At 49.1% G+C, this 22,772-nt stretch overlaps 11 protein-coding genes and 2 non-coding genes across 13 annotated transcripts; 7 read left to right on the top strand and 6 right to left on the bottom strand.

Annotated features, from left to right (window-relative positions):
* Nucleotides 1–187: 187 nt before the first annotated feature.
* BABINDRAFT_179772 (uncharacterized protein) lies at nucleotides 188–2,248 on the bottom strand (the record flags this gene model as incomplete). The annotated part of the gene is made up of 2 exons (XM_019131100.1): nucleotides 1,723–2,248; nucleotides 188–1,641 (listed from the first exon to the last, which is right to left on the bottom strand). The coding sequence occupies exons 1-2, from the start codon at nucleotides 1,772–1,774 to the stop codon at nucleotides 188–190; spliced, it is 1,506 nt and encodes a 501-aa protein (XP_018986589.1). The 5' UTR covers nucleotides 1,775–2,248.
* BABINDRAFT_t137 lies at nucleotides 2,197–2,279 on the top strand. The gene has a single exon. It is a non-coding gene; the product is annotated as a tRNA-Lys (tRNA).
* A 141-nt stretch (nucleotides 2,280–2,420) lies between these two features.
* Nucleotides 2,421–3,498, top strand: ABG1 (Abg1p). The gene has a single exon (XM_019126948.1). The coding sequence runs from the start codon at nucleotides 2,666–2,668 to the stop codon at nucleotides 3,473–3,475; it is 810 nt and encodes a 269-aa protein (XP_018986588.1). The 5' UTR covers nucleotides 2,421–2,665; the 3' UTR covers nucleotides 3,476–3,498.
* A 223-nt stretch (nucleotides 3,499–3,721) lies between these two features.
* On the bottom strand, nucleotides 3,722–4,280 carry BABINDRAFT_160633 (uncharacterized protein). The gene has a single exon (XM_019128351.1). The coding sequence runs from the start codon at nucleotides 4,059–4,061 to the stop codon at nucleotides 3,888–3,890; it is 174 nt and encodes a 57-aa protein (XP_018986587.1). The 5' UTR covers nucleotides 4,062–4,280; the 3' UTR covers nucleotides 3,722–3,887.
* On the bottom strand, nucleotides 4,150–4,726 carry BABINDRAFT_121862 (uncharacterized protein). Its single transcript, XM_019126947.1, has one exon. It carries the CDS (start codon nucleotides 4,613–4,615, stop codon nucleotides 4,190–4,192), a length of 426 nt encoding a protein of 141 aa, XP_018986586.1. The 5' UTR covers nucleotides 4,616–4,726; the 3' UTR covers nucleotides 4,150–4,189.
* Nucleotides 4,603–5,577, bottom strand: MED18 (Med18p). The gene has a single exon (XM_019128350.1). It carries the CDS (start codon nucleotides 5,511–5,513, stop codon nucleotides 4,839–4,841), a length of 675 nt encoding a protein of 224 aa, XP_018986585.1. The 5' UTR covers nucleotides 5,514–5,577; the 3' UTR covers nucleotides 4,603–4,838.
* An 811-nt stretch (nucleotides 5,578–6,388) lies between these two features.
* BABINDRAFT_12495 (uncharacterized protein) lies at nucleotides 6,389–10,621 on the bottom strand (the record flags this gene model as incomplete). The annotated part of the gene is made up of 3 exons (XM_019126977.1): nucleotides 10,266–10,621; nucleotides 9,673–9,714; nucleotides 6,389–9,258 (listed from the first exon to the last, which is right to left on the bottom strand). Exons 1-3 carry the CDS (start codon nucleotides 10,273–10,275, stop codon nucleotides 6,389–6,391), a joined length of 2,922 nt encoding a protein of 973 aa, XP_018986584.1. The 5' UTR covers nucleotides 10,276–10,621.
* On the top strand, nucleotides 10,527–10,609 carry BABINDRAFT_t138. The gene has a single exon. It is a non-coding gene; the product is annotated as a tRNA-Leu (tRNA).
* Nucleotides 10,622–10,804: 183 nt separating the features above from the next.
* Nucleotides 10,805–13,104, top strand: BABINDRAFT_160631 (uncharacterized protein). Its single transcript, XM_019128349.1, has one exon. The coding sequence runs from the start codon at nucleotides 10,848–10,850 to the stop codon at nucleotides 12,873–12,875; it is 2,028 nt and encodes a 675-aa protein (XP_018986583.1). The 5' UTR covers nucleotides 10,805–10,847; the 3' UTR covers nucleotides 12,876–13,104.
* Nucleotides 13,105–13,494: 390 nt separating this feature from the next.
* Nucleotides 13,495–14,864, top strand: BABINDRAFT_47110 (25S rRNA (adenine2142-N1)-methyltransferase). Its single transcript, XM_019132127.1, has one exon. It carries the CDS (start codon nucleotides 13,522–13,524, stop codon nucleotides 14,509–14,511), a length of 990 nt encoding a protein of 329 aa, XP_018986582.1. The 5' UTR covers nucleotides 13,495–13,521; the 3' UTR covers nucleotides 14,512–14,864.
* Nucleotides 14,865–15,142: 278 nt separating this feature from the next.
* Nucleotides 15,143–16,922, top strand: RPT2 (proteasome regulatory particle base subunit). Its single transcript, XM_019132126.1, has 3 exons — nucleotides 15,143–15,169; nucleotides 15,217–15,273; nucleotides 15,573–16,922. The coding sequence occupies exons 1-3, from the start codon at nucleotides 15,167–15,169 to the stop codon at nucleotides 16,833–16,835; spliced, it is 1,323 nt and encodes a 440-aa protein (XP_018986581.1). The 5' UTR covers nucleotides 15,143–15,166; the 3' UTR covers nucleotides 16,836–16,922.
* Nucleotides 16,923–17,793: 871 nt separating this feature from the next.
* PTC1 (type 2C protein phosphatase) lies at nucleotides 17,794–19,062 on the top strand. The gene has a single exon (XM_019128348.1). The coding sequence runs from the start codon at nucleotides 17,989–17,991 to the stop codon at nucleotides 18,877–18,879; it is 891 nt and encodes a 296-aa protein (XP_018986580.1). The 5' UTR covers nucleotides 17,794–17,988; the 3' UTR covers nucleotides 18,880–19,062.
* Nucleotides 19,063–19,439: 377 nt separating this feature from the next.
* GYP2 (Gyp2p) lies at nucleotides 19,440–22,556 on the bottom strand. The gene has a single exon (XM_019128347.1). The coding sequence runs from the start codon at nucleotides 22,547–22,549 to the stop codon at nucleotides 19,694–19,696; it is 2,856 nt and encodes a 951-aa protein (XP_018986579.1). The 5' UTR covers nucleotides 22,550–22,556; the 3' UTR covers nucleotides 19,440–19,693.
* Nucleotides 22,557–22,772: the final 216 nt, after the last annotated feature.

Genomic DNA, 22,772 nt, shown 5'->3' with positions numbered 1-22,772 from the left:
CCGGAGATTTGGCGCACCGGAGATCAATTCACTGTGAATTATAACCAATGCATTTGTATAAGAGACCTACTCAGTGGCCGTTACAAGTTGGATGACAACGAACGGAAACCGTAGTATCGCACAAGCCATGGAATGGGATTCCAACCCCAAAAGTAAATAGCAATTGGTGATTTGACGATGATATAGGCTAGATCCTAGCATACCCTTTGTGGATGAAACACCGGCCAAACCACCACCCAGCACCTGCCGCCATCAATCCCAACCCCGCATAGTTCCACACCATCCAAGGGTCTCGTACCAAACCGGAGAGCCCAAGTACCACCCCCATCATGCTCCCACCCGCGGTTGTCACAAGATACAAGCTCATAATAAACGACTTCATCAGCTCCGGGGCGTTCTTGTATGCATACTCGAGCCCGGTGATTGACGCAAAGATTTCGGAGAGCGCGATGAACACGTACGATGGGGCCTGCCATGCGATATGGATCTCCTCTTTCGAGCCGTATATGAAGTGTTGGAGGAGTGACGCATAGAACATGGCCAGGGCCGCGAGGAAGAAACCGATGCGGATCCGGCTGAGATCAGACAAGACCACACCATGGTGGATGCGGACATACGAGAGAAGCCGCTCAACGAGGGGGATGGCGATGAGTAGCGTAATGGGATCAATATTCTGCATGATATCGTTGGGAATGCCGTGTGTATTCATCGTGGCGGCCTGGGCCACGAAGTTGTTGAGCATCTGGCCGTATACAAGCCAGTACACGGGGAAGAAAAGGAATACCTTGCACGTGCTAAGAGCTTGCGTAACCTCCCCAACGAATGCGTCTGTCCACGGAAGGTGGGCATGTGGGTTGCTTGAGGGAACCACACGGCTCACATCGCCGCCCGTGCGGAGTAGGATCCACACAATGTGGAAAGAGTGCGAAATGACCGACCGCGAAGGGGGTTTCTTGACGTAGGAGTTCGATCCTGCAAAAAGGGCGATCAACGCAAACAGAAAGAACACAAGCGGAAGTAGAAACGCTGCCCAGAAGCCCACCTTCATTTCCAAAAGTGTGGTAAAGATTGCACTGAGACTCCCCACATTAATGCAGAAGTAGAAGATCATAAACACCTGCTGCATCGTAAGCGCAGGGTCCACTATGCGGCGCGCGCCGTTGACTACAGTTGCATATGCAGACCGCTGGGGCACCTGATCGGCAACCAACGGCGAAACGTTTGCTTTGACACCGCCCGTCCCAAGTCCGATAACCACAATTGAGAGCACGAACCAGGCGAGGGAAGTGGAGGCGTCGGCGGAAAACGCGGGCAACGAGGAGAGGAAGAGGATGGCGATCCCCGCCATGTACACTGCGGAAAACACCACAATGGTTTTGTACTTTCCCCAGTAGCTGTCTGCGATGTACGCGCCGAGAAGAGGCGTGGCGTAGCACCAGAATTGGAAGAAGTAGGAGAGAATATTGGCACCGCGCGACCCGAGCCCGAGCTTTCCGGGGATCTTATCCGTTGGAGAGTGCTGCACGTAGTTCTGAAACGGGCCTGAGAGCCCGTAGAAGGCAAACCGTTCGCAGAGCTCGACCATCGCCACGAGGAGAGAGCTTCTGGGGATTTTCGCCGGGATTCGTGGAAGCGAGGGGTCTAGGTCATTATCGGGAGAATCAGGGTTATTCGATTGGGTGCCGACGTCATCAGGGTCCGCGATGGATTGGGAGTGGATACCAAAAGAATCGTCTGTATGGGGTTTGAAGGAGGATAGCTCCAACCCTTCCATTGTGTAATTGTCTAACGTATGCGGGAAGGCTAAAAGACACGGCCGTGTCTCAGTGGTGGGTAGCCCGGAAGGTGTGCCTTACAGAGATATGGGGCTACCTGTTTCTGAAAACACCGAACCGTCGTGTGTACGACCTGATCTCAACACTGGGGTCACTCTCGGAATCACCACAAATGATGCCAGGTGGTCGATGAGGCATCAACGTCACGTGAGCTATATTGTTGCACTTTCAGTTGTGAACCAGTATCGTTCTCATCCCCGGAGGGGATTCTCAAAAAGGTTGCGTAGGAGGATGAAAAACGAATGTTATGAAAGGAATGGAAAGAGTGAAGATTGTACTGGGCTTGCAAGCAATCATGATTTGATAAGGAAAACTCCATTTGTTTGACAAAACTATCCATATCATCTTTGCCCCAACAAGCGCCTGGCTAGCTCAATCGGTAGAGCGTGTGACTCTTAGCAGTACGCGATCACAAGGTTGCGGGTTCGACCCCCGCGTCGGGTTTATTTTTTCCATTTCCGAAACATATCCCCGTCATTATCGCGAGGGTCAAGAGAAAGCCCATTTTAAGCGTCATAGACCAGTGAAGTTTCCAACCACGTGCCGTGAGAGGTGCATAGCTGCTCTGTGGTGTGCGACTGAGGGGAGAACTGAGTTATATCGCAGTAATTGTAGAAGTACTCCACTACAAGTATTATTTATCTCATGAATAGTGCATCGGAATCTAGTAAATTGCAAGTAAGCGTTTGCATCGCTAATGTCAAGTGCCTACAACCAAATGCGGTAATGCCGCTCACTGCCACATTGGGCGCCAGCCTCCATCCTTATCGAGCTCTATATCTGAACCCACCAGACCTACGCCTCCTCGGGTATTCATTCTTCCCGCAACAATGAAGTTCACTAGCCTTGCTGTCACTGCAGCTCTCTTATCATCATGCCAGGCATTTGCCGACACTGCGCCATTTTTGTTGCGTTCACAGAACCCGTCCAGCCAATTGCCATACTTCACCGAGGAGCAAACCGTCGCTGACCTCGTTTCCCGTCTTTCTGAGGAGGTTTGTGGGCAATCTGACAGTCCACTCATGGTTGTGAGGATACCAGGATTGAAAAAATACGATTTTAATACCGTAACCTATCTTAGTAACCTTGTCAAGGATGCCAACACCGTGTACTCGCCAAACGTGCACTACACTTCGGCCGACGCCTTCCCTCTCTCCGATGCCTGCGCTGTCTCCAGAATTTCCGTCGATTCTCTCGACTTCCAGTACTTTGCGGAGTTGTTTGACACCGCGGCACAGGTTATTGTGGTTGATCTTCCGGCCTTCACAGCTGGGGAATTGCAGCAGGTAGACGACAATCTCGCGCAGTTGGACTTTTTTGTCAAGACCTTGTACAAGATCGCTCCAAACGTGGTGATCCAGGGGTTGCCGACATTCGCTGCGCCGCTCAAGCGTGAATTGGACCAAGACTGGGAAGAGACGGAAGGTGTCGCCATTCGCGCGCAAAACTCTACTTTTGTCATCAAGAACCCCAACTTGTTTACCCACTACCAGTTCTTCACTCCAGGCGTGTGGATGTCCACCATTGTGTCGTTGTTGCTTGTGGGGATCCTCTATGTCGCGTTAAGCTGGGTTTCCAACTTGAAGATCAGTTACCGTGCTTTTGACAAGCCGCTTGACTTTGACAAGAAGGCAAACTAATCTAATAGATTTTACGAAATTTATCTGTAATGTAGATGTATCATCGATGTCCCCGGGAAGTAGATAGAGACGTGACTAGAAGCTCAAAATCGTTGACAGTACCCCAAAACTTATCGTCATAATGTGGGTTAAAATTTTACAAGAGTCCACACAGCTGAAAAATAAAAAAATCAAGTTTTATACTTAGTTCGAGCATGGGTGACGAAGCTAGTTGCGGAATGATCTAGTTAGTGGCACAAACAAGCTTCGGAGTAATTTTATTGGATACCAGTGCTTACACCTAATTCTTGCGTCTTATCAAATCTGTTCAAGAACCAAAAAAGCGTATAATTAGTATACGAATAATGTACATGGGCTCTGACCATTGTCGTGAGGATCAATTTCCAAAAATCCAGGAATTAAAAGCATCCGCTTATTCATTCTTCTTTTCCAAAGCTTCGGCTTCGGTGTTTTCCATAAAAGCAACCACCACGTAACCGATGAGAACCACGTTGGCCATCAAGGCTGCAAGCCCACCACTGACAATGGCGTTGCCCCCTGTGATCCACAGTACGGAGAAGAAGGTCACGAGCGGAAAGATGATCATGGCAGTGGTAAAGAAGACGAGCTTCTGGATAACGGATCTGAGTTGTTAGTACTTGTCACGGGTGAGATTGATCGATCGCGGTAATGTGTTTCGGCCAATACCGCCATGGGCAGGTGTTGTTCAGTGGTTTATATACAGAACACGTACGTTGGGATTTCAGCAGCCATTGTGTAGGGTGTGTGAATGGTGACTGGGTTGGAAATTAGCCGATGGTTTTGTGCTGATATGCATGTCAATATGTATGAAAACGTATGGGCGAGCTTCGAGACAAGCTCGAGAAAACCCGTGGACCAACGGTGCAGGCTGCAGTGGCTGTGAGATGGATACCAGAATACGAGGTGGAGTATTTGATAATTGACATGGACTTGGGGAGGCCCAAATCTTTGATGGTTTAATTTAGTATCAGACCCAGTAGCTTTTATCGATTTTACCACGTATATCAGATATTTGACCGAAAATGTTGGTGCCCTGCACTTTGTATGTGCCCATTTATGATCGAGTTCGAGTGACAATAGTATGCGTTTGCAGCTTAATAAATGGTTACATTTAGGCATATTAATCTCGTCAATTTGTTCAAATGATCATTTCCTATAAATTTAAATAATGTTAGCCATGAACTTACCGGGAATGGCATGGGATTTTGGCACCTTTATAACCCAGGTATATATGCAAGCTCCGATACTTGGTTGAATACCATGTAGAATAGGGTGATGCCATGCGAATAGTTCACATCCGTGGAAGATTACTTCTAAGCATCCACAAACCTTTTTGGTCACCTTACGGCTTTTCCTGGACGGTAGCCACCCGGCCGTCCATACACATTCTATCGGGCATGGCCAAGTCAAACAAGCCTGCCAATTCAGCCTGGAGCAGAAGCAACTCCGTGTTTGCCCGGCTCAACGCATCCACATCGGTCATTTTTGCCACGTTGACATACGCCCGAACAAGGAATTGCCCCGACCTGTCCAACAACTGCAACGGGATCTTTTCTGGCGTCTTGTTCTCTCGTTCGCCCATTTCTCGCTGGAATGTCTCTGTGTTTGCAACAAAGATTCGCGTGAGCTCGATGATGATGCGGTTATGGAAGAAGCGGTGCCCCTGCACCCAGAACTCAGTCTCCATCTTGTATCCCAAGACGGTCAAGTACGGCAAGACATTCCCAGAGGTTATCGTCGATTCGTAGATTGCCTGGGATGTTGTAGAGCGCTTCCCAGCCAAGGGAATGTCTGAGAGCTGGATCGTCCACACATCGTTGCCCAACCGTTCGTTGTGCACGACACTGCGAGCCCGGATCTGGGGCGTGTGGTCCTCCCAGTCCGCCAGAGTCCACTCGCGTTGCACACGGATCTTGCACATTTCAATCTGGTTCACCTTTCCCGGTTCAACCTTTGGGTAATACTTCAAGTACGGCATCGCAAGGAGTGTATGCACACGGACGGGGAGCGGTGCCATCCCTGTGAAAGCTTTGAGGGTGGAGACTGCAAGTGGAAGCTGAGACTCGGGGAGTGTGGACACCAAGGAGATTTGTTGGACCATAATTGATTACAGACTGCGGAATGCTTGTGGGTAACTTATGAAAGAGATGCTTATGACAATGGAGATGTTTATATGCGGCTGGAAAATAATCACGTGATGGAGCTCAAGATTCGAGGGGAGCATGGTTTGGCAGCGCTGCCAGATTACTAATAAAAAAGGTTATCTATAACATAAAGTGGTGAATCTAATACGGACTGTACAGCTAGGGTGAGGATTTATGGAGTGAACGGGGAACTAATCATTAGGCATACGAAAGTGCATAGTGCCGGCTGGCGTTTCTTAATATCTCTGGAGCATTCAAAAATCGTGGTATACCTATTCGCCTGTAAAACATTAAGGAATGAACTGTTTTAGAAATTCTTGATCTCTATTCTTTGACTCAGTATCCTTTCAATGAGATTTTTAGATACTGGAAACAATTTTCAAGTTCCTGAAAATTAAACTAGCTGACATTGAAAAGATACCTGCAGAACAGGTATCTTCGGTGATTACCACGAATTTATCCAGTTCCACCCGATACGGTTCGACTAACCAAAAATTAGACATATGAGCTGATGTTTCATGACCAAATATACATACTCAGTCCAACGGCAATATTCCATCTTCACCAGAGTCTACCAGTTCCCATCCTTTATCGTTTCAACTAAAATTCCCCCATTCACTCAGTCATCAAGAAGCTCACTGACGTATTGGTTTTCTCATATGCATCGCAGTAACCATGCCTTAGCTCCCTATCTATTTTCTACTCTGCTTACACCGCGATTACTGGTTATGACTGTATTATACACACCTCAGGCAGCTGGCGCGTCCGTATTGGTTCTGACATACGTTTGGTTAAAGTTTTGGCCCTTTGCCTTGGCTCCACCTCTGCCGCCTCTGCCGCGGCCACGCCCCCCGCGGGTCCTGCGCTCACCGGTGACCTCCTTGCTCTCTTTGTCTTCCGGTTTTTCTTCTCTCTTCTCCTTGCGCGGTCTTGGTTCCGCTTCAGTCACTTTGAACGTTTTGACGTTTTTTCCCTCTGCTGGTTTTTCGCTGTCCTCCCCCTTGGAGTTGCGTTCCCACTTTCCGCCAGGCTTCCCTTCGGGGCGTTCACCACGCTTGGTTCTCTGCTTAGGCTTTCTTTCTCTGGTTTCGTCCTTGGGCTTTTCACCTCGCTTCCTTCTCTCACCACGAACGCGAGGAGCGCGCGGCTCCCTAGCCTCAACTTTTTCCCTTGGCGCCGAAACATCCTTTGGCGCCGAAACATCCTTTGGTGCCGAAATATCCTTTGGCACAGAAACATCCATTGGTGCAGAAACATCTTTTGGAGCCTTGGGCTTGGTTTCGTTTGGAGTCTCAGACATATTTTCCTTTTGTCCTTCAGACACCACATTTTGCTGCGTTACGGCACTTTGTGGCTGTGGCGAAGGCTTCTTCTCAGTATAATCTCGCACTTTCTTCAACCGCCTTGGCAGCAACGCCTCCCGTGGCAGCGTCATCGTGTATTTTGATTTCATACCCTCGGAAAGGAACTCTCTTCCTCGCTCCTCCTCATCGCGCTTCACCGGAGCTCCGTTCAAGAACGACGGCGCAGCCACAAAGCCAGACGTGTATTCACGACGCTGATAGCGGGTGTCTGGTTTTAACACCGGGTACGTGCTCCCGGGATGGCTGAGACTCATGTGGCCACGCAGCGGCGATGCCATGAATGGCGTACTAGGCTCGGGCGAGCCGTAGAACATCGGCTTCATCATGTGTGTAAACTGGCGTTGCGGCGACGCATGGGGCGACAAGAATGGCTGTTGGAACCCGCGTTGCGGCGACTTGTATCCGTATTCCACGTACTCCTGGGGGTGCTGATGGTATGGGGTATTATCATAGCCATAGAACTCGCGTTGTGGTGAGTAGTGGGGCATGTAGTCGGATTGGGCTGGCGGCTGGTACTGGATCTTGTTGAGCAACGACGAGGACATGTTTTCAGAACGGTACGGCTGGTAGTCCGGTTGGGACGAGTAGTAAGTGAGTTGCTGTTGCGGTGTCATCTGCTCGGACCAATTAGGGGTGTGGCTTTCGGAGGCAAACGGCAGATGATCGGTGCCGTCCACACGGTGGCGGAGTTTGTCGTTTATTTCTCTGAGGCGTGATTCAAATTCCTCCTTGGTTGCTTCCTTAGGGGGGCCTAGAGAAGTCAAATGCTTTGGCGAATCCACTCTAGGGGTTTGGGTTGGAATCGGGGATTTAGCATGGTCAGTAGATGGGACGTCAGTGGGGGCCTCTGGCTGAAACTTCTGGGATGGCCGATCTTGGGATTTAGGCAGAGACTCGGTCTTAGAAATTGAAGACTCAACCTTCTTCGGCTCAGCCAAAACTTCCTTAGCAAGTACTGACTCAGCCTTGGCTACCTCCCTAACCTCATTAGTCTCCTCCTTAGTCTCCTCCTTTGGTTCCTCCACTGGTTCTCCCTCCCCTAAATCTTTCCTTTGGCCCTCCTCTCTTGGGTCTTCCCTCCTTGGGTTCTCCGGCTTTGGTGTTGGAGTGGCAGAGTCTGGACGCGTCTTGCGCTTCAAAATTACCTTGGGCTTGCCCTCGACCCTGATCGGGGTCACGCTCTTTACAGTGGCCAACTTGGCAGAAAATGTTGTGGTGGTGCTGATAGGGGCGGGCTCTGGCGCCGGCTTGTACTTGCTAGCTAGCTTGTCCGCAAGAGTTTGTGGGCTAGATACAGGTGCTGGAACGGGTGCCGGAATAGGTGCTGGAACGGGCTTGGGGACAAGCTTGGTGGCGAGCTTCTTCTTTGGCTTCTCAGTTTTGTTAGCCTTGTCCTTTTTCTTTGTGTGGTCCACGGGAAGCTCCTCGTCGGGGCCCAACGTGCGGAACGTGGTCTTGTTGATCGACAAGTGCTCCAATGTTTTATCAATCTCGAGCTGCCGCGAAAGTGTGTCGATCGGTCTGGCATTGCCAAAGGGATTGGTCTTCTTTGGGGCAGTGACGGGGGTTGCAGCGGTAGCGGGGGTTATGGCACTAACAGGGTTTGCGGCAATAGCGGGGGCTGCGGCGGTAACCGGAGCTGCTCGCTCAAGCGGTTGCCTGAGAGCTTGTGGCGAGTGGCCACCTTTGACATCTCCGGTATCGCCCCTGGCACCATTGCTGCCGTGGCTCGCCTCTTGGTCCAAGCGATTGTACAAATCTTCTTCGACCTCAGAGATCTCCTTTTCGTACTCCTGGTTAAACTTGATTGCACTCTGGAAATCATCTCGCCTGCCCACGTCAATCACCACTCGCTTATTCGCCTCGTAGTACAAGTCCATCCACTTTAACGCCTTGAGAACGTCACCGCGGCTGGCCAACTCAACAAAGGCAACCTTCTTCAAGCGGAGGCTAGGAACGGCCGCTGCGAGGTTTGACTTCGGGTCCGCCAACACCTTGCACTTGACGTACTTCATGTACCGCGATGCAAAGAGAGAGGTCACAAATTCCTCCTCCGCGTCTACCGGGAGGTTATTCAACCGCGCAATGAACGGCGGGCCCTCGATCTGGGTATCGCCATCATGGTGGCGCAGAAACGCGCCAAATGGGTTGTGTGCATGGTGTACAGGGTGCGCGCTTTGCGCATGTGGGTTCAGGATCGGCACACTGATCGACGAGAGATCAATGTCGTCGTCGGCCCAGGAGCCTCCCAATGCTAGAGGTTAGTAGTGCACTGATATAATAGGGGATGCTTGGCTGTTAACGGGAGAGTTATCTGAGGTGCGTATGACATTGGTTAGGTGAATGGATCATGTAGATTAAGCGGTCAAGATGTGTAAGCGGGAAAAGTACAGGGCTTTGGCAAGATACTCCTAGGCTGTATCGGCAGATTCCCTCTATAAACTCAGCCCATTGCCATATCAAATCCATTCCATTGTTGCGTCAAAATGGGTGCGTAGCTCCCACTTTGTTTCGTATCCTCCAACGCACACGGTCTGCTCCACTTTTAGTTGATCAGTGTGACTATCGTTCCGCCTTTAGTTTCAAGAATCACCAATTCCCTCATAGTTCTTCAATAACGTCTCTTATCAATTCCCAGGTGGGCTCCGTTTAACAGTTTAATACTTACTCTCATCGGCGAAGAATTCGCTCAATGTCATCTTCTTTGGAGCTGAAACATGTTAGTATCAGACGTGTAGCGCACAGAATATGTCTATGCAGGGATTTCTAAGGAAGTAACATACCCATAATGCGATTGACTGTTGTCTTTTATGGATAGAACTGCCTTCGTGCCAGGACGGAATGTGCCCCTTTTCAAATACACCCCAGTTTTGCAGCTTGGCGAAAATTGCCGCCGGTCCGTTCTGATGGTGCGTGTGTGGTCAACGCACGCCCTGGAGAAAGCTGCTAAAGCCTCCAATGTCTGAAGCGGAAGTCTGGGTGATGAATCATTTATCGGCGCTGAGCCATTTTAAAGGGAGATATATCGAGTGCGACATACAATTCAGTCTAAGCTAAGAGAGGCGTACCTTTTTTTATTAACAAGGAGAAAATTTGACGAGTAATAGATTGTAGCTCAAACGGGTTGCCGTTTCAAACCGCTTGCTTTGCCATACTACGGAGGTTAAAAATAGCATGATAGATGCTTACACATAGGAGATTGTGGGGTCAGACAAAAGGGGTGTTGCCGTTAATTAATTAAACACGAAGTGTGTCATTTACGCTCAAGCATTAAAATAGATTTGGTGGCAGATAATGATTCGAAGCGTATATTATTTAATGGAGTGTATAAAATGATCAGGCTAATGATAACGGGGAAATCGAGTTAGGATACAAGGAGATCCGTTCCATCAAGAAACCAGATAGTTTTTATGTTGCTAAAATAAAGCAGAACATTACTCTATCCTTACCAACCAATTTTCCTGGAATCTTCGACAAGTCCTGGACACGGATTGGCCGGAACTATTGGGTCCCACAAATGGTGGTTTTCTGGCCGAGTTGGTCTAAGGCACCAAGATAAGGTCCTGGTCTTTCCGGAGGCACAAGTTCGAATCTCGTGGAAATCATTACCTTTTTGTCATTTAACAACATAATATCTCCCCCTCAATTTTTTATCCCACTTTGTCAATATTTACCGAAAAATGGAAGGTGTAGCCTAGGCGTCTTGCTTCAACAACTGGTTATAACACGACCTCGTCGACAATTATTAAATAAAATGCAGATCAAAACTCACACAGCTCGTCTTCGTCTATGAGCCATATCCCTTGCACACCTTCCAATTTCCTCCACCCATTTGCATATATAATGACCCAAGGAAGCCCGTGGAAATTTAACAAGGTTGTGATTGCGCCGCCACTTACACCGGCAGAGAGAGAAAGCTACGGCCTCCATACAACTGACGTGTTGGAGCGATTCGGGATGTACGTGCACCTTCAATCCGGCTTGATTGTCGTCCACTGCTTGGGTAACAAGTCGTTTTCCATCCGCTACAGCAGACATGACTTGGGGCTTGTACTCCGTTTGGGGTTGTCGCTTTTTGCGCATGACACATCGATTGAGGACCTAGAGAACGAGTGGGTGACCCTTTCTGGGCAGACTGGTGTGTTTTTTCCGTTGCAGGTTGATCCTGCGGCGTTTAACGCTGAGCTTAAGTATCCGTTGCCTTTGCTTGCGGTAAACAAGGGTGCTATCGATGCAGCTACGCGCGAGAGTTTTTCCAAAGACGCCGAGTTTTGGAAGGCGTTTGATGAAGCACCAAAGAGTTTTGCTTTTCAGACGTTGTATACATTCTCTAGCAATCCTATTTCTATTTTTGTACAGGATGCCGGGACTGCTCCCGCCCCGACTCCTGCCCCTGCTCCTGTCCCTGCTCCAAAGCGCACGATGATGATGGTCTTGGAGGAGCTCAGTGACGACGAAACGCGGTCCAAGCGCGAGAGAAAACCCTCCAGACGCTTCAACTCAGAAACTCCGACATCCCCGGCCGAACCAATCTCTGCGCGCGCCGCACGTGCGAAGCGCAATGCCGAAGAAGAATACGTACCTGACGTGTCCAAGGAGGCCAAGTTCAAGAGCTCGGCTACCGAAACCTTCCGCCCCATCTACAAGGAGTCGCGTTCGGCGTTTGACAAAGCATCCCTCATGTTTTCCTGGCGCTCGTTCCCGAACACGTCTTTCCCCGCGGAATTGGTCCGACGCACGTACAACCAGCTTCTCAGAGACGTCAATGTGATTCTTGAGATTTCGTTTCCAAAGTTGTACAACCATAAGTACATGCCCGACTACGAGCGGATGTTTGCGCCAGAGTCCATGTCGTACTATCAGGATAACGCGGCGCGCATCAACAAAGACAAGTACGACTTGCTTTCGGCGAATGCGGACCTAACTGGAATCAACAGCATCCGCGAGGGCTCTGAGCTGTTTGCGGTCGAGATACATAATATTCTAGCCACGCGCATCTTTCTCCTTATGTCGTTTGGGGGCTTCTTTGCGCCGTCGGCTAAAGAGCTTGACACCATGAACTGGGAGTATGCCACGTCGCAGCACTATGTGGCCGATACTCTCGTGATTACCGGTCCCGTGGGCAGTAACTGCGTGGGGGTGGTTCCTGAAAAGGCAAAGAATGCGGTGCTTTTCTGGCTCTTTGTGATCAAGCCAGCTGTCTTGCACCACTATACGGCGCGTGAGCAGCTGGCGGAGGTGGCCATCTACCGCAACCACTTTTTCGCGCGCGACAACGAATGGAAGCGCAACTTGTTCTTGTACCACTGCCTGACGGTCTTGCGGCGCTACCACAAGTGGAAACTTCTGAATATCGAGAACCTTTCGCTCAGCTTCGCCAACTTGCTTGTGCTGAACATTGCCGATGCGTTTTTACCGGCAACGGGCGAGGTTGTGCTTCCCGAGCCGTTTGCGCTGACGATTCCCGGCGCCGCCGAGCTCATTGTCCGTCTGAGGCACTTGCAGCTGATCTGGGAGTCTGAGGCGCCGCTTCAAAGCTTTGTGAGCGACGATGTGCAGTCGACAGATGAGGATGAAGTGGAGATAGAGGCGAAGGAAAAAATAAAGGAGGAGGTGAAGGAAAAAATAAAGGGAGAGGCAAAGGAGGCAAAGGAGGAGGGTGAGGAAAAGAAAGGGAAGGGAGAAACAAAGGAAACAGAAGAGGAGGCCGAGGCAAATGAAACAAAAGAGGAGGCTAAGGCAAAGGAGGGGGCTGAAGCAAAGGAGGGGTCTGAGTCAAGGGAAGAGGTGAAGGAGGAGGTGGAGGAGGTGAAGGAGGAGGCGAAGGAAGAGGTAAACGTTGTCACGGAAATGAAGAAAGAGGGTATTTAGGATTATGCCTGAGATTTCAGGTGCTTTTTGATAAGCAACAAGTTATAGGGCGATCACTGGGAATCACCTTAATCATACGACAAATGTTCCTGTACGAAGTTTTCGGAAACAGCCTGATCAATGCGAATTTAAGCATTTTGTTAGACAAGGATGTCAAATAGATTCTCAACGAACTTTTATCGATCTTATAATACTGTACGTAAAACGCAAGAGTCATATGAGCCTCGCATATAAACTTTGAACATTGTATAAACGACTTAAATACCAATACAGATGGAACTATATATCAAGTCTAGTCGTTTAACCAGTTAGATAATACCATTGTAAGATATACCCGGATACATTCTGAGTTTGAAAGTTCGTTTAATTCCGAAAACCGAGGCATAACATGACCAATTAATTGCAAATGTCCCTAATTTACCCCTGTAATTCACATATATACTCATATCAACTCTGAGATAAATCTAATTCTACGTTTGTATCAGACATGCTCTCGCTACTTCAACACTAACACCGAAACTGTCTCCACGCCTGCATGCCAGGTGGTGCGGCTGAAAGACATTTTTTTTCACTCCGCATGTTTACTAACGGTAACCTTGAGTGAATTCCAATACTTTACCACTTTGTCCCATAATCCACATCTAAAATGCCTGCCAAGCGAAGGATAACTCCAAAGAGATGTAAATCCATCACTGGCGCCGATAGGGCACCACGAGGCATCAAACCGCAGAAAGCCAGAGCGCTTATCAGAGGCTTCCATGTGCTCCAGAAGCACCGCACCAGTATTTTCAAAAAACTTTCTGAACAATTCGGGGAGAGCGTGACTGAAGAAAATTACTTGAAGTGCTTAAAGACATCTCCCAACGTTGATCGTTCTCTCACAAAGGTGTATGCTCGCAGCATAGAGCTTTACCAACCCACGGACGAAGTAATGATTGTCGACAATAAACTTGACGCGCGTGCCTTGGTGGTGTTGTTAGGAAACATCGATGCCGAAATCGCAAAAAAGGGGGGTATTGGGGCCTACCAAACCGCTTCTACACAGGGTCAGAATGGCAAACGTGGCGGCGACTCCTCAAAGAAGTTGATGGAGTGGATTGGCAAGAAGCAGCAACCTGTCAAACCCACAGCGCTTGAGATCGGGTGCCTTTCATCCCAGAACGTTATTTCAACATGTAACTTCTTTTCTAATGTTGTGAGGATTGACTTGCGCTCTCAGGAGCCGGGAATTCTCGAACAGGACTTTATGAAAAGACCGTTGCCGAAGTCAGACAAAGAGAAGGTCAATCTTATTTCGTGCTCGCTTGTGTTGAACTTTGTGCCCAGTCCGAAAGATAGGGGCGAGATGTTGAAGCGGTTCACCAAGTTCTTGTTACCTCCAATGGAGGGACTGCTTTCAGCATTGTTTATGGTGCTTCCGTTGCCTTGTGTGGCGAACTCGCGGTACTGCAACCAGGAGACGTTTAAGGAAATCTTGGGTAGCTTGGGTTTCTCGGTCAAGGAGTACCACGAGGCCACCAAGGTGGCGTACTGGTTGTTCGAATGGAACGGCGAAACCCGTTTCCGTAAAAAGTTTTCCAAAAAGGAGATCCATAGCGGTGGCAAGCGCAACAACTTTTGTATTGTGCTAGAATAAATATGAATCAGGGACGTTTAGACATTAATCCACGAGTGGATGAGTGAACGTTGCTTAATGAGATCCATATTTTAACAATAGTGGAGTGCCAAGGCACGGGACTAGGTTATAATTCCTACAGGCAGAAATTATAGCCTGCTTCAAAGGAGCTAATAATTTATGATCACAGGAGGTTGGCCTACAATATATTACCGTCTCACACCTTGTATGGTGTAGGCATCTGTTTGATCCAATAACCTGATATAGCGAGAGGGACATAAGTATGGCTTAAAGAATAAAACCAGATATCAGGATATAGGTGTTTTTGGGATTCGGGGAAGATACAATATATAGAACCCACAAGATCTAGAAGCCGTCAAGGTTATAAAATACTATCCGGTTCCTATTATGGAGATGATAGTTTATAAATTCCAATATTTCAGTTGATATCAGCTACTCTCATGCAATCAACAGCCCCATATTATATTGTGGTGGCACCATCGTAAACCTCTCCTTTTTCGCCTTCAGTTGCATGCCTGAGGGTCGTGCGCGCTCCCAACCGGCGGGTGGCCAAAACTCAACGCCAACCGTATATCAACCCAAGGAGCTGCGATTCACATAAATTGCCATTCCTTATTGCAATTGCATTACTACACACCAACTACTATAATCAATCATGGTATGTACTTTTTGAAGACGATTTGGCACACTACTAACAGCGCTCAGGGTCAAGGTCCTTCAGGAATGCCGGGTGGCAACGCCGGTGACAAGAAAAACGACAAGGTATGTATTATCAATGAAGGGGCACTTTTGCAATGAAATGGATATGATAGATATACAGAGATTTTGGTGCTCAACAGAAGGGGACGGAAACTTTGAGTAGTATGACACGGAGACAATCGATGCCATAGCCAGTTGTTGATTCCAGGTTTGCATCCATCTTGTTAGTTTCCCTATGCTTAGGTTATCTTTCCTTACTTCTCTTGCGGTTCTCCGTTTCCTCTTGTTTTCCCGTTCTCTACGCCCCATCTTTCACATTCTTCCCATTTATCATTTCTCCATTCTGTATACTAACCCTTTAGAAAAAAGAAAAGCCAAAGTACGAGCCGCCGGTGCAGTCGAAGTTTGGCAAGAAGAAAAGAAAGGGTCCTGATATGGCGGCAAAACTCCCGAACATCTACCCGAATACGCGCTGCAAGTTGAAGCTCTTGAAGATGGAGCGCATCAAGGATCACTTGTTGTTGGAGGAGGAATTTGTGATGAACCAGGAAGCATTCCAGCCGACCGAGGCCAAGCAGGCGGAGGAAGGAGACAAAGTGGACGAAATCCGCGGGCTGCCTATGTCGATTGGGACCTTGGAGGAGATTATCGACGACGATCACGCGATTGTGTCATCGTCGTCCGGTCCTGAGTACTATGTGTCCATCCTTTCCTTCGTAGACAAGGGCTTGTTGGAGCCGGGCTGCTCGGTGTTGTTGCACCACAAGACAGTGTCTATTGTGGGGGTCTTGCCCGACGACGCCGACCCAATGGTCTCTGTGATGAAGCTAGACAAGTCGCCAAACACGTCCTACGCCGACATTGGTGGTTTGGAATCGCAGATCCAGGAAATCAAGGAGGCGGTCGAGTTGCCCCTCACGCACCCAGAGTTGTACGAAGAGATGGGGATCAAACCGCCTAAGGGTGTGATTTTATACGGTGCTCCGGGTACCGGTAAGACGTTGCTCGCCAAGGCCGTGGCGAACCAGACCTCTGCCACATTTTTGCGTATTGTCGGGTCGGAATTGATCCAGAAGTACTTGGGTGACGGGCCACGGTTGTGCAGACAAATCTTCCAAACGGCTGCAGAGCATGCTCCGTCAATCATCTTCATCGATGAGATCGACGCGATTGGGACAAAGAGATATGAGTCCACGTCTGGTGGTGAAAGAGAGATCCAGCGCACCATGTTGGAGTTGTTGAACCAGTTGGACGGGTTCGATGACCGTGGTGACGTCAAGGTCATCATGGCGACCAACAAGATCGAGTCCTTGGACCCGGCATTGATCAGACCGGGCAGAATCGACAGAAAAATCTTGTTTGAGAGCCCAGACCTCACGACCAAGAGAAAGATTTTGAGCATCCACACCAGCAAGATGAGTTTGGCCCCAGACGTCAACTTGGAAGAGGTGGTGTCGTCCAAGGATGACTTGTCTGGTGCTGACATCAAGGCGATCTGCACTGAAGCTGGGTTGCTTGCTTTGAGAGAAAGAAGAATGCAGGTGACCGCCGAGGATTTCAAGGGCGCCAAGGAGAGGGTGCTTAAGAACAAGATTGAGGAGAACCTCGAGGGGTTGTACTTGTAGAGTAAATGTTAATACAGGAAGGGCTGTAAGATCGAAGAAAACCCCGAGGGGGTACTTGTAGAGTAAGTGTTAATACGAAAACGGTTGTAAAGTCGAAGGTAAACTGTAGGAACGAAAAAGGTCTGACTGGGGGTTGCTAGCCAATAAAATGTACGACGGAATCGAACCAGAAATGGCATCATAACGATAACAGTAATGAGGTGTCAAAAGGCAATATGAGAGAATTGGCAGATGTATTATGCTGACCGATGTTAAGCTATGCACTTTCCGATGTTAGCTTGTCTTACAAAGGCTGGCACAAAACGTCCACCTTCCCTTAGGTCTACATATAACCACTGGTTGGAATTGCCCAGGACGTCTCAAATAGTGGTGGCTGAAAGTGAGACCAGCAGGAATGACCCTTTTAGAATGCTGAAAGGGATGCTTGCACGCCTATATTGGAGCAAAGTCTGTCTTAAGTTATGCCCGTTATATCCTAGCAAGGCAATCGGAGATAATTTCAGGGCTGACAATTTTACCAGGCTACTTTCTCACTTGGAATGGCCGTATTATTCGAATTATACCTATCAGCTGAACCTTATAACAAATCGTTAAATGAGCAGCGCCATAATCCTTGTACCATAGATTATAGCGACAACTCACCCTGGCGCTAGTTCCCACCCCATTTACCCTTCTTCCAAGCTGCAAAAATTAACACGTTCGAGGCTGCTCCATCTCCGTTTATCCGAAACACGTTTGATACCATGCCATTCCTTGTGTGGCTCTATTGTTAACCTGTTCACCCTGGCACTTCTGACGTCATATGCTGCTGTCGTTGTGTTTCACTTTGTAACCATTGCTCTTACACAGCCTCCTCGGCATGAATACGTCCTTACTATACGAAACCACTGAAAAAATAGGGAAGAAACAAGTAGCGAAACAAAATTCTGTTTGACAATTAGAATTCTTCACAACTAAGCTCGTATCTGGGGTACCAATCATCTATTCATGCAAGTCCATATGGCTCTACGGCCCGAGACGTAGTCATGTGCACATATCCTGCGTTTAGCTTGACAATCGCGTCGGACAGATCGAAACGGTGCATAACATTGACATCAAAACGCAATCTCTCCTCTTCTCTCAAATATTTTTCCAACTGCTTCCATACTTTCACATGACAGAACCCTCTACAGACCCGTGTTTCCGCCTCTCCTTTGGAGTAGGCGTCGCGGAGAACAAAAACTCCAAATACCGCCCCACGATGGAGGATGTGCACACGTACGTGGCCAATTTTGCCGAACGGCTTGATTGGGGGTACTTTGCGGTGTTTGACGGCCATGCGGGGAAACTGACGGCAAAGTGGTGCGGAAACAACTTGCACGCGATTCTTGAAGAGGAAATGGCGCAAAACGAGACCCAGGACCTCCGCGTGACGCTAAACAACACATTTACCAAGGCAGATGAGGCCTTGAAGGAGCAGCCCGGAAATAGCGGCTGTACCGCTGCGGTGGCGGTACTCAGATGGGAATTGACAGAGCTGGAAGCCGAAAGTCCGGCTCTGGCGGACGCCCCGTTCGACTTTGTTCCCACAGCAAACCACCGCCGGGTCTTGTACACAGCCAACGTGGGGGACTCGCGGGTAGTGTTGTGCCGCTGGGGCAAAGCCTATCGCTTGTCCTATGACCACAAGGGCAGCGATATCAACGAAGCGGCGCGAATCTCCAATGCTGGCGGAATCATGATCAAATCGCGAGTCAACGGGATGCTCGCGGTCACCCGTTCCTTGGGCGATTCCTATATGAAGGACTTGGTTGTCGGAAATCCTTTTGCAACCGCCACAGAAATCACAAAGGACGATAGCTTTGTGATTATTGCCTGTGATGGTCTTTGGGACGTGTGCACTGACCAACAAGCCGTGGAGCTCATCAATAACGTGGAAGATCCCGATGCGGCGGCTCGAAAGTTGGTCAACCACGCCATGAACAAGCTCACAACGGATAACATCACGGTCATGGTGATCAGGCTTGATAAGCGGGTGTTTGAGTACAAAGGGAAGGCGGTGTAGGGGTGTCATCCTCCTGTTGTCTGGTTTGAAAGTTTAACCGAGATTTAACCGAGATTTAACCGTCGCTTTGCGTATCGGGAACCCTATTTCGTTTGAGTCCAATGGGACGGGTATCCCTACTAGTATAGGCTATTGAGTAGTCTGTATAACCCAGTATTAATCGATTCGTTGGTTACTCCAATGGATAAAACTGTAAAACTGGATGTGTAGATTTGAGATTTGTAACTAATAGAAAGTATTCTATGTCGCTATCTCTATCTGGATTATATAATTGGGGTTCTATGACCTTTTTCATGGAAACTTAGCATAGAGTGCTTCCTATTTTATACATCCATGCTGCAATAAGTCGAATAAAAGGGACGGATAATTCATACCAAGGGAGGCTGGATATAAAACAACGATATCAACGTGGAGCACGATCTGAACTGGTAAAAATCTGAATTACACTATCGCAATGGAAAGAGAGGCTGCTCAGACCGAAGTGAAATGAGGCTGACCACTGAGATCTAACACAGTCAGGGTAGCCCTTCTACTAAAAGTTCGTAAATAAAACGATAATCTGTTACAATAATTGTATAGCATAGCCTGTAACGTAATGGAAGCGATTAACACCGAGGACATCTAAACTGAAAACTATGTAAATAGCCATTTGCTGAAACTAGGATGTTGGCAATAGATGCACTCCAAACAGCAAATCTTGGCAGACAGATCAACCCCATCATACAAATCAATCTTGTCGAAGAGTCTAAAACCTTGATCGGCTCTGGTAAAAAAAAAACCTTTTTCGCATGAAAAACTCGAGTTACACCCCCAATCATAATTCAAACTCAATAAGATCTGCATTCTTCGAGTCAATCCTTTCGGTGAGGTTCATATCATGTTTGAGTTCGCTAATAGATTGACCCCGGCCGTCCAACGGAACGTCATTCAACCCCTCTACCTCGGCCCCGTTCAACAAATCCTTATCGTTGTCGTTTGGCCCGAACGCATAGTCCTCGTCATCCTCATTGGTCTGCGAGCGTGGTCTACTCTCCTTTGTGTCGGAGGTTTCGGCCTTGGAGGCGTCATCCATGCGGCGGCGGACCTCATTTGCCACGCGCTTCCCGTCCGCGAGCAACCCGTCAAACATGTCGCGGAGATTGCGGTTGGATTTGTCGCTGGAGCTGATGGGTGTGTCAATGTCGATGGAGTGTGCAAAGGATTCGGAAAAGAGGAGTTCGTAGGTTTCGTCCGCAAGGATAACCATGCGAAAGGTGGGGAGATTGAGGGAAACGGGATGGTCGGGATCTAACGCAGCGTTGGCACGGAGACGTACTAACGCTTCATCCGAAAAGTTTTTCTTGTCAAGAGCATTCGTATTGTCCGTGACCTCGCCTAGGTCGATCAAATCCGCCTCGCCCGCCGCCTCAACGATCTCCGGCTGCGCATATTCAAATGCCCGCTGAATAAATCCACTGGCTGCTGACAAATACCTCTCGGTTTGTGCCTGTTCAATCTTCTGGCGGTCAACATCGACCTGGCTCGGCATCACAAACTCCCCCACACTGCTCTTCTTCAACTCCACAATCTTATCGGCCATCGCGGATTCAATCGCCTTTTGCGTAATCCTATCCAACACCAACCCGTCTCGCCACGGCGCTGTCACAAAGAGCAAGTCCTCCGACATCTGCAACATCCCGTCTCTGTCCACCTTTCCATCCTTTTCGTACATTGCAAAGAAGTTGGAGAGGTTGGCCATGAGATCCGGTTCCACAAGGCGGTTCAAACCGACAGCAACATCGGCCAAGCTGAGACCACCCCTGTTCTCGCAGTCCCAGGTGCTGAACAACCGGTGCATAAAGTCCTTGCGATTGAGCGGAAGCGAGTGGTCAACGCTCCCCCACGGGGCGATCCCCGCCATAAGCTCGGTAAATGCGTAATAATCCATAAGCGACCCTCCATCGTCGCCAATGTCCACCGCGTGGCTCTGGACACCGTAGAACCGGGAGTAAATGTTCGACAACTGCGCCTGGGCAAGGTTCTTTGTCTTGGGCAAGTTGCGGATCTGTGTCCGTTTCACAAAGTTCTCCACGCCTTCAAATACCTTGTCGCGGTGCCTGTCACGCTGCTGTGAAATCATCTCATCGGAGATGTTGGCAAACTCCTTGAACGCCACCACGAGCAACTCCTGGAACTTGGTCACCGAGCGGTACTTTTCATTCGGCGAGTTTGGATGGGCCGACTGATCCAACGTCAAAAAATACTCCTTGAGGATCAGAATAAACGCGCCATCGTCGTCACTTTCAAGCAACTGTTCCCCGTTGATGCGCAAAACTGCAAGGGCCACTTGGAAGAGCGTTCGAGGTCCCTGGAGCATGAAAACGTCTACAATCCGAAAGGCGTAGACAAGTGGCATGGAACTGAGATAGAGCGAAAGGAACCACGGAAGGGAAACCACCGAGAGCTGGATGTCATAGCGCGAAATGTGCTCCGCGAGCATCGGCATCGTCTTCTCAACCAACGACTCAAACACCTTCTGGTCTAATAACGTGCCGTACATCGTCTTGGAGTAGTACCCAGGCACTTGCTTCTCGCAGATGATGTTAAGGCACCAGAAGGCCTGTTCCTCGGACATGTAGATCAAAAGCGCTGCCACGAGAATGTTCATCGCCTGGCAGTAGCCAATATCCGGATTTCGCCAGGAGTAGGCGGTGAGCACACGTCTGAGGCGGTTGATACCCTCGGGGCTCTGGTACGCCGGGTATTCCGGGAGGGATCGGTTCAAGTCCTTTTCGATTTCCTCAATCGCTAGCGACTCCTGGTCCTTGTATTTGTTTAAAAGGCCTTGGTAAACCCCTGGGTTCTTGAAGCGCACATACATCGAGCCGCAGCACAACTCCCAGATCTCGCCCCGGAGACGATTGGGCACGCCCACGCGAACGAGCTTGTAGAATAAAGGCACGCGCGTGAGTGCGAGGTGGCGCCCGTTGGCGCGGAAGTAGCCAAACCAGAAGCGCATTTTGGATTTGTCGCGGAGGGCCTTGGCGTCACCGGGGTATTTAAACTCTAGCCCTAGGCCACCCGGAGGGTGGACGACGTTCGCAAGGCCGGGCAAAACCCCAGGTGTATGGCCGGGGCGAGTCCCTGTTGCCGGTGCTCCAGTGCTCGCCGCAAGACTTTTTGCTACCAAATACTCCGAATAGAGCGTCTCGACAAACGGCCGGAGCTGCTTGATATTCACCAAATTCTCCTTCAACTTCACCTTCAACGCATGTGAAAATTGCTCAGAGTGCGATCGGATCCCAATAAACTGAATCACAAAGCTAAACCCCGAGTACGTCTTTACTGACAACGCAAACACATACGATCGGGTCGGTACGCGCTCGAGCTTCTTCACCGTCGATAAATGAAGCGCAAACAGGCACATTTTGCGGTCATACACGTCTCTGAAGACGAGAAACTTCGGAGTGAGGTACAATTTCCCCTGGTAAAACTGGTTGTTGCCCTGGGTGTCCTTGCTGGCGGGTGGAATCACACACACCTCAGCGGAGATCTCATCCACAATCGTCTCCAGCGCCGGGAGGGAGAATTCTTTCTGAAAGACCTCATCTTTGGAGAGTACGGTGGTGTTGGGCTTGTCAAAAAGAGATAACTGAGCCGCCTTCGAGCGGATTGCTTCGAAAAATGACATGGTGGGTGGAGGAACGGAAAGAAGATGATGGGTGGCAGAAAGTGACAGCGATAAATACGGGATAAGGCATGGACTGGGCACGACCAGCGCACAGGACACTAGGAGTGGGGCACGTGCTGGGTCAAGAGAACAGTTCACAGAGACATGGACATATGCCAAGAGATGAATATAAATGTTTGTCTGATTTTCTACTTTTTCTGTCTCTACTTTGCTATTCTATATG

The sequence above is a fragment of the Babjeviella inositovora genome (assembly GCF_001661335.1).
Source record: "Babjeviella inositovora NRRL Y-12698 unplaced genomic scaffold BABINscaffold_3, whole genome shotgun sequence".
In the NCBI taxonomy this organism is placed as follows: domain Eukaryota; kingdom Fungi; phylum Ascomycota; class Pichiomycetes; order Serinales; genus Babjeviella; species Babjeviella inositovora.
The sequence above is the reverse complement of the archived record's forward strand: the minus strand, read 5'-3'. Positions and strand labels throughout refer to the sequence as shown.